The sequence below is a fragment of the Podarcis liolepis genome (genome assembly GCF_965112155.1).
Source record: "Podarcis liolepis genome assembly, chromosome: 9".
Taxonomy (NCBI): domain Eukaryota; kingdom Metazoa; phylum Chordata; class Lepidosauria; order Squamata; family Lacertidae; genus Podarcis; species Podarcis liolepis.
In genome coordinates this window covers 45,229,896-45,245,647 of record NC_139564.1, presented here as the reverse complement: position 1 = coordinate 45,245,647, position 15,752 = coordinate 45,229,896, and the positions used below count along the sequence as shown (strand labels likewise).

Genomic DNA, 15,752 nt, shown 5'->3' with positions numbered 1-15,752 from the left:
AGTACATTCTATGCCACCTGTTCCATAGATTCCTGTTTTGTTTGTTGCTGTTGAAATTGCTAATTCTAATATACACTGGTAAGTTACACAAGGCTCCCCACTCACAAATGTTGTTTTTAAGTATAATTATTCATGTGCATACACATTTTCCCTCAGTTTTTAACATCTACTGCCAGACTTGTATCGTAAAACCAATAGAATATATACATTTACAGTTTGTGTACATTACCAGCTTCATGGACAGAACAAATTCTTATGAGATATTGCCAACAAATTCACAATTGTCCTAAGAACGGCCGTACTTCTGTAAACTACCTTTTTTGTTGAAATCTGACTATTTCATGTAATAAAGTTTAGAAAATGAATGGCTGCTTATAAATGTAGCTGTACACTGGTTCAGTGCAGACCTAACTATGAATGAAAGGTCAGAAATGTTTAAAAATGGACAGGGAAGGTTATCATGGAGCTAACCACGATGCACTTTTACGTCTGCATGCTGTTGATGCTAACCAGGATTTGCACTCCTCGTACTAATTTCAAACTACTTTAAATCACGATTATGTTAACAGTAGCACTGAACCGTGGTTAACTTCAAAAGAGAGATGGAGAAAGGAATTTGCAGGAGGGAAGGAAGTGTCTGAGCCTGCCACTTACAAGTCTCCTAGCTATGATCACATTTATTTGTTTAATTTGTTGCATTTATACCACCTTTCTGCCAAGGCACTCAACAATTTTAAAACACTAAAATAATATAAAATGTAAAGATGGCCTTCAGGGGAGCGGGGAACACAGTCCAACTAGAGGAGATCTTGATGTTTTCTGTGCCTGTCGCCCTCATACTTTCCTTTTCCACACAGGGCAGGTGGTTTCATGGGGCATCGTGAGGAGCAGTCTGACTGGGGTAGACCCTGATGTTGTCTTTGCCTCCTTCACTCTCCTCTTCCTTCTCACAGGGCAGATGGTATCTGTTCATCCTGGGGGTGGTGGAGGATGCTTTATCTACTCTACACCATTATCACTAATATTTTCCGTATTTTTCGCTCTATAAGACGCACCTGACCATAAGATGCACCTAGTTTTAGAGGAGGAAAACAAGAAAAAAAATATTCTGAATCTGCGCAGCGCCTCTTCAGCAAAGCGGGAGGAGAAACGGAAGGGGCTCCATTTCTCCTCCCGCTACGCTGAAGGGGTGCTGCGCAGCTCTCCCTCTCTGCGCAGCGCCTCTCCAGCAAAACGAAGTCAGAACAGCAAAAGGGATTGCTGCGCAGCGAAAGCAGCGATCCCTCTTGCTGTTCTGGGATAGCCGCACCAAGCCTCTTCAGGGCAGGGGGAGCGTTCCTCCCGTTGCTCTGAAGAGGCTTCGCGCGGCTATCACAGAAGTCAGAACAGCAAGAGGGATCGCTGCGCAGCTGCATTCGCTCCATAAGACACACACACATCCCCCCTTGCTTTTTAGGAGGGAAAAAGTGTGTCTTACAGAGCGAAAAATACGGTACTTTCTTTTCCCATATGCAGAGTTTGAAATCTTTGCAGCTTTAACTTTAGAAAAACACATCAGTCACAGTAGCTTATAAGGTTAAACTGAGCAGCCTTCAAGTAAAATGCACAAATGGGAGGTGGAGTTTGTTGAACATGCAGTATTCAAACATCACTGTCAGTCATCATTTTCTGGCCTGCATTTTTTTTTCTTAGCTTGAATATGAGGTCTTTTAAAAGTAGATGCGTTTGGTAAACTGTTTTCCTCACTATACTAAACATTTTAAATTTTTCTTTCTTTGCAGACAATGATGAGTAAAACGCCCTGGTGACATTCTCAGCTGCATGTAGGTGTGTGGATTTTGTTGAGTAGAATAATGAGACACAATGAAAAAATAATATTTTAGTGGGGCAGGCTTATAATCTTGTTGATTGCACGGAGACGGAAAAAACATGACACTTCCCTGAAAGGCTGTTTATAGATTTCTTTTGACATATAGCTTCATTCCTTCAACAGATAACTGAAAAGGCTACATTTCATTTAAAACGAGTAGCAAAGAATAGAAAGGCTGACTCAGAAACAATTTAGTGTTTGAGAGATTATCATGTGTGAATAAGCCTATGTTGTATTAGGCGATACTGTTTGTTTAAATCTAAGCTGTTAAAAAGTACAGTTCAAACCACGACCTTTTAAAGCTCATGCCCACCATTTGGGGGGGGGGGGAATCCTGTTTGGTACTGATGAAATTTTCAGAGACTTCACTTTCTGTTCAAGAGTTTATAATTTCTCTGTAATGGCCCCTTGGGTCTTAAACACACATAATATGAAAGTGAGCCTCATTGAAAATGATGCATTTCTATATGAAGTGGTTTAAGATCAGGGTATTGAGTATTTCACCTAATGTGTTTGTGGGTGAGTATGTGTGTGTGTGTGTATATATATATAGAGGGGGGGGAATGAATACTCTTTGGAAATAGCAGTATTTTTATCAGGGTCAGTTTATTATTTTCCCCCAATCAAAGCAAATAGTGTGTCATTTTTTAAGACTCCATTTTATTTCTGTCAAGTGGCTTAAGGAGCAAGTTTGGAGCTGGAGGGAGATTCTGCAATTTTCTCCTATAAATAAAAGCAGCTCCAATATGATGGGGTTTTTTTCTCTGTAGTACTGTGTACTGGACTATGCCTGCTACTCATTTTTGGTCTGTAATTAGGACCATCCTAGCAGTGGCTGAGATGAAAGTTGCTACAAATGTTTTGCTGGTGGTGTTTTGCAAAGCTATGTATCTTGCATCCGGATCTTCCAGAGGAAACAAGTTAAATTTTACGTGATGTGTTTGTTCTTTCTCGCTTCTTTCCTCCCTCCCTCTCTCCCATGGAGGAAGGGGCGCTTTATGGGGGACAAAACAAATTCCTGTGAGATGATGACTTAAAATATTTTCAGTGTGCAACAGGTAATATCAGCGAGTGAGCTGAATCAGCTGTAATGCTTAACAGCTAGTTTTTCTGTTGAAAAAGTAGCTCTATGTCCCCTGGGTTCAATGCCAGGCGGAATGTATGTATGTAAACTCACCGTGATTCTAACACTACGTTTAAAAGTTGTTTTATTTCTAACCACATTAAATAAATGCTTGACCTTTTTGTATGATTATGTGGATTTCTCTTTTGATTTCTTTCTTGAGGAAAAACGGAAGAAAATAAAAATACTATTTATATTTTGTTATAATCCTAGACTGCGTTTGAAAATTCAGCCCTATATTTGTGACTGCGTTTAGATGTACCCTTTTTAAATCCTATTCTCTATCCTTCTAGTGGTCAGTGATAGCCATAGAATATCTATTATTTATAGTCTACCTTTTTATCTCAAAGACACAGGGGAAGCAGTGGTATTATATAGAAATACAATACTCCGTTGTCTTTTCCTTTGCATGTAAAATAAAGGCCGCAGACTAAGAATGGGATACAACATGGTGCTAACAGATATCCATTTATGCAGCAGGGCTTCTCTTTCCTCTCCCTCATCATGCAGCTCATTGTGTTCCTCCAAAAATCTGCTTCAGGCGCTCTAGACTTTTGGAGGCACAGAGAGAAAAGGAGAAACCAGAAGCCCAATTTCACAAGTAGCAGTTGCCCTAACAAAAGACACAGATGGCCCCAAAGTGGATGCAAGAGGGATACCACTATCTCGTTGTAAAGAAAATAATTTAGCATTCAAAATGCCCAGGAGAGAAGTCTCTTTGTGTGACGCCAACAAGATGGCAGTGTCGTCACCAGTCAAGCATCCCTGGGTGTTACATTTTCCTTTCCACTTCTGCACAGATGGCTGGTACCTCATTTGGCCCAAGTCTCAGAAAGGGAAAGAGTTACTAGCCAGCACAGAAGGTGCTATTCCGATGTCAAATGATGCTAATGAAGAAAAGGTTGGAAACACTGGGAAAATGTTTGTCCTACTGGTTAAGAAGATGCGAAAGAGGGCTAGGTGGTGAAACTTGGGACCGTATCCAATGCTGCAGCTCTGCTGCTATAAGGGTCTTCCATGCACACAATGGAACATCATCTCCTGTTCCCTCTATCTACCCTGCTATGTTCCCTCAAAATCCTTTACTTCCTGCTTTTCTCAGTTTACTAAGTCTCTAAGGTGCCACGAGACTGTTGCATTTAGGTTTCTCATCACTCCCAAATTAATTTCTGCTTCCCTGTGTGCTTGTTGGCATTGTAAGTCGTCAACTTTTCAATCTGTTACCAAAATCTGGATATTATAGTTCCAAAATTTGGGAACAAAGAGTAAGTCTATATTCTCTATCACAAAACACTTCAGAATCAGAATTTAAGGAAACGGGTAGACATCCACCAGCAATATTGGCTATAATAATATTCTTTAGTGTATTTATTAATTCCTGAGACAATGACAATGCTAAACTTGTAAAACTGATAACATATATTCAGAAAGAATCATAACAATTCTATTACTCTATTTTAAGTAACTAAAAATTACTTCAAATTTTAAATGTTTCCCAGTTCTTTTATTGTGCTTTGAAGAGCTAGCAATACTGGGGATGACCTGCAAAGAACAAGATTAACATTACTTCTGCCAGTCTCACTCTGTGTAGCAGAAAGCAAAATGAAATTGACTTGATGCTATCAATTGTCGTTTCATGGTCCGTTCCACATGCTAGTAGAGCAGCAAACTGAAGCCAATAGGTTGTGTCCATTTTAATTTACTCTGTCCAGGAGTGTGTTCAACAACATATGGTAGAGAAATACATTAAGCAGTTAGCAGATTTCTGCTTTGGGTAGGGATTTTTGTGTGTGCAAGTCCCCTGGTAGCACTATGCCAGGAATAACAATTTGTATTCTAAAGATGATGAAGGGGTCCTGAGGCTTTCATTCAGGATATTCTGTGATTATTCTGCTTCTGGAAGAAAATGTGTACGTTATATTCATCATTCTCTGCGAAACAACCAAAGTTTTCCTAATGTAAATAATAATACACCTGAAATTGTCGTGCCTTTATGTTTGTGGAGCCACCCAGCTAAGGGAAACCATAGCTTTCTCTTTGTTATTGAAAACGGCACTGGCCACAAGCATTTGTGACAAGGTGAGTGCCGGAATCCAACTATGTCTCATAATATGCATGTAACACGGGACCTGTTCAGGGCCATCTGAAAAGGAATAGACTGATTTTGAATAAGAAATCTCACGACCCATTGCAGAGGCAGATGTCACTTAAGGGAAGGGAAGCTACAGGGTCTTTCAGGTCCCTAGAGCAGGGGTCAGCAACCTACGGGCCATGGGCCGGAAGCGGCCCGCAGAGGTCGTTTGACCGGTCTATGAGCTGCATGTTCACGCGCTACAGGGACTCGCTTCCGTGGTATTGAAAATTGTGTGTACACACACACACCGGCCCACAGAGGGATCTCCGTGGGACCAATCTAGCCCAGGCAAGATAAACCTTGCTGACCCCTGCCCTAGAGGAAGGAACGTATTACAGTTGTACCTTGGTTGCCGAACACAATCCATTCTGGAAATCAGTTCGACTTGCGAAAATGTTCCACAACCAAGGCGTGGCTTCCAGTTGGCTGCAGGAACTTCCTGCACTCAGTTGGAAGCTGCAGAAGCCATGTCAGACGTTTGGGTTCAAAAGAATGTTTTTCACACCCACTTCCAGGTTTGTGGTGTTCAAGAGCCAAAATGTTCGACTTGCAAGGCATTCAGGATCCAAGGTACGACTACATAATGGGTGGTTCCTGATGGGGATTGGATGTGGAATCAATGCTCTTCATGTCTGCATATTTGTTCACAGCTTCCACGTGATATAGGTTGTCATCAAAAAGCCAGATCATACTTTTGTTTGCATGTCTTTTGGATTTCTCCTTACTGCAGAAAATCCAGTGCAGTCACTGCTGGCATGGTAGCTTGGTTATAATTTTTTCCCTGTTCCCCCCCCCCCTCCTGCTGGGTGGTCTATTATTTCTGTGGTGTCATTTCAGTGGGTGGTCTGTTGCCACACCCCTCATCCTGCTTGCTCGTCATCTAAGCACAACCTAGCCATTTTGTTTCTGGCAGCCCCCAATATGAAAAGAAATAGACCTGTTTCCATTGATTGCCACATGCCGAAGGCATGTCCAGATCTGATAAGATATTCTCTCAAGGGCTCCACGCAGTAAAGGTGGAGGATTAACTGTGAGGTTGCAATAACTGCAATACATACATCACTTGATGATTATGCCTTGCATAAGACATCTTTATCATCATTGCACAAGACCTTAGAATTTGCGCGCGTGTGTGATGGATATGCCTCCCTACTCTTCTCCAAAAAGCACAAACTTCATTTTGCCTACAGTGAAATATCACAGCTGGCTGCATAAGGACCGTAGTGTTTCCTATTGGAATCACGGATATTTTTTTTAAGGTGCGTATGCACAGAATGAAAATGGTAGTCGAGAGCAAAGGAGAAGTGATTGACAGGAGGACCCAGATGCATTTCATGAAGCTCCACCCAGTGGACAGTAAGTGGCAGCATGGTAGTGAATATTATGATGCAGGGATTAGGAAGAGACCAGGCATCTGAGGAAGCAAAGGCGCCAAATGTATGCATAGAAACATCAGATCTGTATGCAAGTCTGGAAGCACTCAGTGAAACCAAACTGCCTGGAACCACAGTCTCAGGTGGCACCTATAAGTATCCATTCTTGTACAGATAGCAACACTGACTTGCAGGGCCAGCATTGTGTTAATAGTCCTCTTTTTTATTGTAGTGTGTGGGGAAATGTACAACAATGCAGCAGTTCTTCAACAGATAGTGTGCATGTGACTGTTATCATCCATGTTTGCAAATGAATTGTCTTGTATGAGAAGAATAAGTGATACAAGCAAATTATGCAAATGTCATTGAATAGGCTACAAAGGCAATAAAAATACTCAGAGGTTAAATGAATGGCAGCAGGGGGACAAAGGAGTGGAGAGCAGCACAGTCCAGATTTAACCAGGACTTGCGTAAGCAATGCAAAATCAGCATAAGCATTGCCACTGGTAAAACCAACAGCTGTATCAAGAGAGATCTGTGTATTAGGAAGACATAAAAAGTTATTAAGTTTGAAGAGAAACCATAAGTCAGATTACAGCTTCCAGCCATTCAAAGATGTGAAGATCAGGTATTACACCTGGAGGAGCAAATGTATATACCATAAGCTGATATCTGATTGTATCCCTTCAGCAGTTTGGGAGACAGCAGCAGGGGGAGAGAGAGAACTTTGAGACGGGCAGTCACTATTTAAAACATTTCATACTAGTACATGCGTGTGTCAGTTCAGCTCTCGCCTCCAAGATAAACTCTCTGCAATTATTTTGATTGGATTATCTTCAAAACAACTAAACTGCCAAATTAGGGCCACAATTCCGAGCACAATACATCAATGCTGTGTGGCTGGTTGAATTGCTGCAGCAGTATTTTTCTAAAGATAGAGCATTTATGATTGCATAGGTATTCACTAAAACAAGAATCTTTCATTACTCTGTTACTCCTTTGAGTATTTATGTAACAGCTGTACTTTTGTCCCATTTATTTGCTGTTTATTTTTCATCAAACAGCCCCAAAGGCAACTAACAATCATTTAAAACATTGATAGCAATGTATAAAGGGTTTGATCGTGAGTCTAGCAAGATGCTATGTAACAGTAAATTAAAAGACAGACCCTACACAAAGGCTTATAGCCTACTAAAGACTTGGCATGTTAACAGAAGAACTGGGAGGAAATAAGAAGGGTGAGTCAGAGAACACAATGAGTAAGAGAGAGGTTTTGAGGAGTCACCTAAATGGGGGAATTCTACCTAATTGAGGAAAAGAGTTGGATGACACAAGAGGATGAGCATTCCAGATATAAACCGTAGCAGGGGAGACGTATGAGGGTGCAGAAAATGACGGTAATCAGTCTTGACTAAATAGTCAGTGTGATAAGAGTGAAGAACCTGGAAGAGAGCTTTAGAGAGAAAAAGATCTGAGGGAACGAGTGTTCTTCTGGTCTTGGAGACGGGATTTCCAGGAACCTTAAAGTGAAGATGAGAAGAAAGAAGAAGCCATTGCAGAGAATAAAAAGAAAGCAATGCAGTCTGAATGATAAGCAGACAATATCAAGCAAACAGTTTATTATTTACTTATTTATTTATACCCCACCCATCTGGCTGGGTTTCCCCAGCCACTCTGGGCAGCTCCCAACAGAATATTAAAAACACTATAAAACATCAAACATTAAAAACTTCCCTAAAGAGGACCGCCTTCAGATGTCTTCTAAAAGTCAGATAGTTGTTTATTGACATCTGATGGGAGGGCGTTTCACAGGGCGGGCTCCACTACCGAGAAGACCCTCTGCCTGGTTTCCTGCAACCTCACTTCTTGCAGTGAGGGAACCGCCAGAAGGCCCTCGGCGCTGGGCCTCAGGCTCCAGGCTAAACACATCCGTGATTTCTAGATTCAGTAGAATGCAGTTAATGATGGGTTCACCAAATAATACAGTAATCCTAATCGGCCAATAATAACATGACATCACTGGGGTATGAAAGAGGTTTGATGACTTCTGAGGATCTTGTTATAACATGAGGTGACTATAATCCACTAACAGGACACAGCAGCAAAGAAGACAAAGTTAACTGATAAATAAACTATAGTATACTGAGCAGGGAATGGGAAGGATAAATTACCCTTGTTCAAGATCTGATAAATCACCATTTGTTGAACTATGTCCACCATTCCTTGTTCATGGAAGAATGACTTCAATTTGGAACAGGTTCAAAGAACAATTGAAATAACTGGAGGAAAGGACTAGCTCCTGGAGAGCAGAGGTTAAATAAAGAATCTCTGTTGTTCAGTTTCAAGGATTATATAATGGAAACCCAGTAAAATGGGAAGAGGTAGAATAATTTTTTTCACTGAACCCAAAGATTCATGTGTGCACACATCTTAGTTTATCACAACTTACCCTATATCTCAGTTTCAATGTAGGGAACTGATTCATAAGCACAAAGAGGAAAGTGCATGGCTTGTCTGTCAGCATTGAAAGTAGCAGGAAAACTGTATTGAGCAGGAGACAATCCCCATGTGTTGGAATTCTCACTCCAAGAAAATATTAATGGAACAGGCATTTATTTAGAAGAGCTAATAATTATACTCTCTCTCATATTACAGTGAAAGAGAAGTCATAGGTATAAAGCTCTGTAATTGGTTTCTTGCCACCAATTTAAATGTTAGGAACATGGTATTTAATCTGCATACAATTAAGAACTGAAGAGCCACTGCCAATCAGCATAGAGAGCTTCGTATAAGTCGGTTTCCCATATTTTTATTCCACGCACAAACTATTGGTGTTGTGACATACCGTAAATGAATTATATTAGTCAAGTGAATTCCTATTAGAACCTCACAGATGTTTATTATGTTATTACTAGAGAGGAATTAATTAGCTCTGTTATCACTTTGGTGCTCTTTCCCACACTATTTTGTATATTCAGCATCATCTGTTGCAGTTCCTCACTTCCACATAGGAACTGTGTTGTTATCAATGTTTTGATATCTCGTGCTTTTCTGGGCTTTTTTTTTTTTTTTTTTTTTTTTAGTGATGTTAATATTACTGCAGATGTTCAGTAAATTGAGTGTTGCCAGATTTCTTTACAAGCTCTCTAGCTTTACAAGCCTCTGAAAGGCCTAAAACTTTACATTTCCTTTTTGACTAATATCTGTATACAGATGCCCATCCTTGTCTTTAGTAAGAAGTCGTTTTGTTTAGGTATCTTTTTTTTTTTAAAAAAAGTTGGCATTCCTGTTCATCCGAGCTGCCAGAAACTCACATGATCATATTTGCTATGCATCAGTTCATAATACTTTATTTGGAAGAGTTTCCCTTTTATATAACTCTCTTTGCAACTACATAATAACATTATACAGAGCCTTGTAATTTCCTTGACAAGAAATCCTAGGAGGATTAAGATCCTAGATCTCATTACAAGATTTGAGCAATGGATGCAAATTCAGTTTAGTACTTAAACACTTGGAGAGTGGGACAAAATACAGTCTGAACCTATGCAGAGTACAGCATGCCTAAGCCAATTGAATTCAGTGGGTTTAGACATGCCTAACTCTATAAAAGATTGCAGTCTTAGCTATTTTGTGCTTAAAGTGTTTATTTTGGAGTATGTTACTTTCATCTGGACAGAGGCGTACCAAGGGGCTGGTGAAATTGGCCCCTGCCAAAATGAGGGACTGTGTTACACACCCCTTCCCCTGAGTAGTAAATAACTTTCCCATGTTTACAAGATTTTGTACTCTTATATATGATTTTAGGACTTCTTCTAGAGCTAAGCACTGTTTGTCCAGCCTGGAGGGGGATGAGAAAAAGAGAGAACATATAAAGGCGGGGGGAGGGAGGGGGCAATAACACAGCCTTTTGCTCCTTCCTTTGATTTGGGGGCTCCATCAGCACCTCATCTAGGGCGGTGCAAGTGGTTCCCCCTCACAGGGCTCCAAGCCGAGGGTGTGCAAAAAAAGAGAGCAATGGTGCCAAAAGGAATTATTGTGAAAATAATAAATATGCGGGGGGGGGGGACCACATTTTGTCCTCGCTCAGGGCATGATATTATCAAGTCTACCGCTGCATCTGGAAAACCCTTCTTCACATTCATTGCCTTTTACTTAAAAGAATTACATACAATTCTGTCCTTTATAATTTAATCATGAACAGACAGGGCTAGGGTTGCCAACTACGTATTTTACTTGCTGCATTGGGGGTTTGTTCAATAAAACAGGGTCAGGGATTAATGTTTCTTTTCTTCTTACCTCAGTGTTTCCAGGTTTTGCCCTTGATGAGCCAGATCTTAGTGAGCTGCAGAGATTGACATGAAAAAATACTACTTGGCACCCCATGAATCACTCACAATGTTGTGCTCAATTCTCTAAACCCGTAGTGGGGCAGAACTGTGGAGCTGCTCTCCCAACACTGGTGTTGCTACAGCTGATCTCTGCAGGGCTGGTGTGGGGGCAACAGATTATGGCTTCATAGATGCTCTGCCAGAACCAACTAAATCCCCCTGCTGATCATAGAATCATAGAGTTAGAAGAGACCACAAGGGCCATCGAGTCCAACCCCCTGCCAAGCAGGAAACACCATCAGAGCACTCCTGGCATATGGTTGTCAAGCCTCTGCTTAAAGACCTCCAAAGTAGGAGACTCCACCACACTCCTTGGCAGCAAATTCCACTGTCCAACAGCTCTTACTGTCAGGAAGTTCTTCCTAATGTTTAGGTGGAATCTTCTTTCTTGTAGTTTGGATCCATTGCTCCGTGTCCGCTTCTCTGGAGCAGCAGAAAACAACCTTTCTCCCTCCTCTATGTGACATCCTTTTATATATTTGAACATGGCTATCATATCACCCCTTAACCTCCTCTTCTCCAGGCTAAACATGCCCAGCTCCCTTAGCCGTTCCTCATAAGGCATCGTTTCCAGGCCTTTGACCATTTTGGTTGCCCTCCTCTGGACATGTTCCAGTTTGTCAGTGTCCTTCTTGAATTGTGGTGCCCAGAACTGGACACAGTACTCAGGTGAGGTCTGACCAGAGCAGAATACAGTGGCACTATTACTTCCCTTGATCTAGATGCTATACTCCTATTGATGCAGCCCAGAATTGCATTGGCTTTTTTAGCTGCCGCGTCACACTGTTGGCTCATGTCAAGTTTGATGCATCTGCTCAACCCCAATCTTATCCCCATCCTGGCCCATCACAGCCACTTAATCTACAGCAACACTAGTGTAAAGCGCCACAGCTCTAGCTCCCCACACCAGATGCTACCTGCTCTGAACCTCTCAAAACTTAAAAGAATAACCCTGTTGGATCAGACCCAAGGTCTGCAGTGTGCTATTTCCACAGAAGCTCACCAGATGCCTATTGGGAGCTCACAAGTAGACCATGAATGCAACAGCTCTCTGCCACTGTTGTTCCCCAAGGGCAAATATTTAGAATCATGTTGCTTCTGATCCTAGAGACAGGAAATGGCCATCATGACTAGAAGCCATTGATTTCCTTATCTTCCATGAATTGTCTAATCCCTTAGAGAGATTTAAGCTAATACCTATTACAACAATAGTGTGGTAGATAATTTCAGTTTTGAAGAGCAATTCCTATTGTTTGACTGAATCTTCGACTATATGAGTTCTAGTAATACGGTAGTAGGGAAAAACCTCTTTCTATCCACACTATACAAATTCTACACTTCTACCACATGCTCCTTTAATCCCCTTTTTCCCATTGAAACATCCCAAACATTGTAAACTTTCCTCATAGGGGAGTTGCTCCAACTTTTTGATCCTTTTTGTTGACCTTTGCTGTGCCTTTCCATGTATGCAGTATACCAGGTGTGGTCACATCATAGACTTGTATAAAGCAATTACAAAATTGGCAGGTTTGTTTTTTTACCTTTTCCTAGTTGTTACTACTGCATGTTAGTCTTTGACAACAGCCTGACACACTTAGTCTATGTCTTAATTGAGCTGTCCACAATGACTCCAAGATTTATTTCCTCATCAGTCACCAGCAGTTCAGACCCCATTAGTTTGTATGTGAATTTAGGAGTTTTGCACATGGAATAGGTGTAATTCATGAGAAATCTGTATTGAAGGCCTTCTGCCTAGCAAACCTTGTTTCCAGAACCAAATCTGCTCTTTACCCATGACTTCTTAAATCAAAATCATTGACAACATATGAACTATTGGTCCATGTAGCTCAGTACTGTTTCCTATTTATATATCACACAGAAGAAAAAGAAAAATATCACAACTTAATATCACAACATTGTTACAAGGTATCTCTACTTTATACTGTACTTTAAAATGAAGCAGTTAAGTTTCAAATAACACATTACCCCCAGCAAACAATAGCTTACATCTTTATTACATCATTACAATAGCCTACATTCCACTACATAATAAAAATACTCAATCAGTGCATTCTATTAACTCCCTTATTACCCAAGATCTATTTAACAAGGTGTTAGAGATTGAATCTGGAACCTCACTGGTTAATTGCTGTGCTAGGACATCACACCAAATCAGTAGGGCTCATTTCTTAGTAAACACATATGTGATTCAGTTGTTAATATTCTATCATCAAACTCTTTTTGGGACTTATATGAATGAGTATGGTGTTTTGTGAGTGTACTTCAAATCACCATACTGAAACATTATGTTTGGTACAATTTATGAATTAATGAGATGAAATAATGAATACTGGAGAATGGTAGAAACACTATGCCCTATGCAGCCATTGGAAGACTCAAATAATTAGAATTGTGCGTGAAGAGTTGGGCTGTGCTCACCTCTCACTGCATCTCCATTGATCAGACCACCCCACTCCACATATTGGGAGGAAAAGATCTGAACTGAGCAGTCTGCTTTGCACATGTAAGCCCACGGCTTCCTTCCTTCCTGTACAGCAAAGCTCTGCTCCTAAGACACAGGAAGCAAGTTAGCCCAGTTGGTTCCTGGATCCTGGATATAGGAGCCCACTCCTAGGGGCCAAGATCCCTTTGGACCCCCCAATAAAATATTTGAGGGGGCTGTCCCCCCAAAGTTGATGGACACTGCCATTCAAATGGTGTGTGGTCAATTATGTGGAGCAGGGCTTACCTGGGGTCTGCATTGGCACCCCTGGTCCTAGAAAATGGGCTGTTTCTCTCCTTTGTATCACTTAACTTTGACTACAACAGCCTTTTTTAACTTGATGGGGGGGGAGCTCAGTCACACTTAGCTGACCTTAGGCAAGGCCCCTCTACCACCCCTAACCTCAAGGCAGATCTACACCTGAAAGCATTTACCCATATCTCATCCCTTGGTGCCTTTCACCAAGGGCGGACTTTGGTAATCTATCATAATACGGTGCCCTGCGCGAAGCCAAAATCTGGCACCCCAAACGGATCTTCTCCATTTTGCACCCCACTCAGAGCATGGCACCCTGTGCGGGGGGGGGGCATCCGCACTACCCTAAATCCTGAGCTGCTTTCAAGTCAAAGCAGTGTCCTGGCTGGGGGGGGGCGGGGGCGGGTGAGTTCTGGCTGCAGTGCTAAATCTTCAATTGCTTTCGTTCAGACGTGCAAGTCCTTGCTTGACGCAGCAGTAGATGATGGGCTGAGATAACCAGAGCAGAACCATTCCTGCCCTGGAGTCAAGTCTTTGCAGTATGGAACCGTATGGGCAATTCCAGGAAGAGATGGTCAGAGATTATGAAATATTTCCCGGATTGGGGGTGGCAGAAAGGTCACCATTCCTGCGAGCCACTCGGATGGGACCAATGGTCCTTTCGCTGCACTTATTTATTATTATTTTTAAGTGACTTTTCCTGCTACAGCTGCATACGTTCCTCCACCCCACTTTATTATGACCACCTCCTCGGCCTTATTTCGTTCGTAATGAATCGTATCTCTCCTTTTCTTTTTCTTTTTTGACTGAAAGAAAAGGGCGGGCAACAGCCACCGCCAAGCACCGTGAGAGAGAGTCTGAGGGAAGGGAGGTGTGCGCTTCGCCGGCGTTGACTTCCAGCCCTCTCTCCCCGGCCCGGCCCGCGTCAGCTTGCCCGGCTGGTTCACCTCCTTGCCCTGCCTGCGGCGTGGAGGGTGAAGCAGCCAAAAAAGGAGGCGGCGGCGGCGGGTTGAGATTGTCCCCTGAAGGGACTCTGCGGAGGTTGGCGGGAGAGAGAGAGGGTTGCCTGAGGGAAAAGAGTGGGCGGGCGGCTGGGGCTGGATCCAGGCAGGCATGAGGCGGGAGAGAGAGGGCTCCTTATGGGCGGGCGGGAGCGGGGATGTTCCGCGGGGAGGGAGCGGCGGTTGGCGAGGGAGGGAGGGAGCTCCTCAGAAGGGCTGCTCTCTCTCTCTCTCCCCCACACAATTCCCCTCAGGGAGACGGGGAGGGAGCGGGGCAGACACGCACCCGGAGCTCCGCCCGCCCAGGGAGGCAGGCGGTTTCCCTCGCTTTGCTTGCGCGCCCAGAGGCTCCTCGCTCCCCACCTCGGAGGCTTGGCTCCTTCCTCAAGGCGGGGCGGCTTCTCGCGTCAGACCCCTTTCGGGGCGGGGAGGCGGCGAAAAAGAGGAGGAGGAGAAGCGTAGAAAAGAGCTGTGCCGCGTTGCGAGGCTGAGAGAGGGAGAGAGACGGAACGCGGCGGCTTCTCCTCACGGGAACAAAGAGGCGCGAAAGCGAAGGCTGAGGGGGAAGGGGGGGCGGGAGGAAGGCGGGCGGGCTCCTTTGCTTTCTCTCCCTCCTCTCTCTCCAACGGCCACCGCGGAGATGGTGAGTTTAACGGGGGTGGGTGGGAAGGGGAGGGAGCGCCCCTTGTCCCCGGCTGCCTTCCCGGGGCCTGGGGGGCCGGGTTAAGACGTTCTCGGGAGACGGAGCCTTCCCTCCTTCCCTCCCTCCGCGCCTTCTCTCTCTTGTGAGGAGAGGGCTGTGTGCGAGTCCGCTGTTTGTCCACCTTTGGTAACGAGACACCGCCGCCAGTTAAATCTCCATAGAGACCGCACTCGCCCTCCAGCGGTCTCCCGGTTATGGTTATGGGAAGCCGGTGCCTTGTGTGTGTTTTTAATGCATGTTTTCCCAAGACCAGCGAGAGCCTTTACTCACTTCCCCCACCTCTTTTTTCCCCTTTTTTTTGCGTTTGTGTGTTTGTAGATGGGCTTCTCCGCCTGCCTTGTGTGTCGAGGTGTTGCGTCTCCTATAACGTATCCTATGCACGTACTGGAAGCCATAATG

General features: G+C 43.3%; 2 protein-coding genes across 20 annotated transcripts in view; both read left to right on the top strand.

Moving 5' to 3' along the window:
• Positions 1 to 3,125, top strand: part of NEK1 (NIMA related kinase 1) — a 42,946-nt gene extending 39,821 nt beyond the window's left edge. For all 16 annotated transcript variants that reach the window (XM_083520238.1, XM_083520248.1, XM_083520242.1 and 13 more), the window contains one exon: positions 1,782 to 3,125. In XM_083520238.1, coding sequence (XP_083376364.1) covers positions 1,782 to 1,795 — 14 coding nt within the window. In that variant the 3' untranslated portion in view covers positions 1,796 to 3,125. The remainder of the gene's footprint in view (positions 1 to 1,781) is intronic.
• A 10,566-nt stretch (positions 3,126 to 13,691) lies between these two features.
• The window catches only part of SH3RF1 (SH3 domain containing ring finger 1), a 46,985-nt gene continuing 44,924 nt past the window's right edge, over positions 13,692 to 15,752 (top strand). The window contains exon 1 of one of the 4 annotated variants that reach the window (XM_083520275.1): positions 13,692 to 14,223. The gene's annotated coding sequence lies outside the window, so the exon portion shown is untranslated. The other 3 variants (XM_083520273.1, XM_083520276.1, XM_083520274.1) reach the window with 3 other exon arrangements.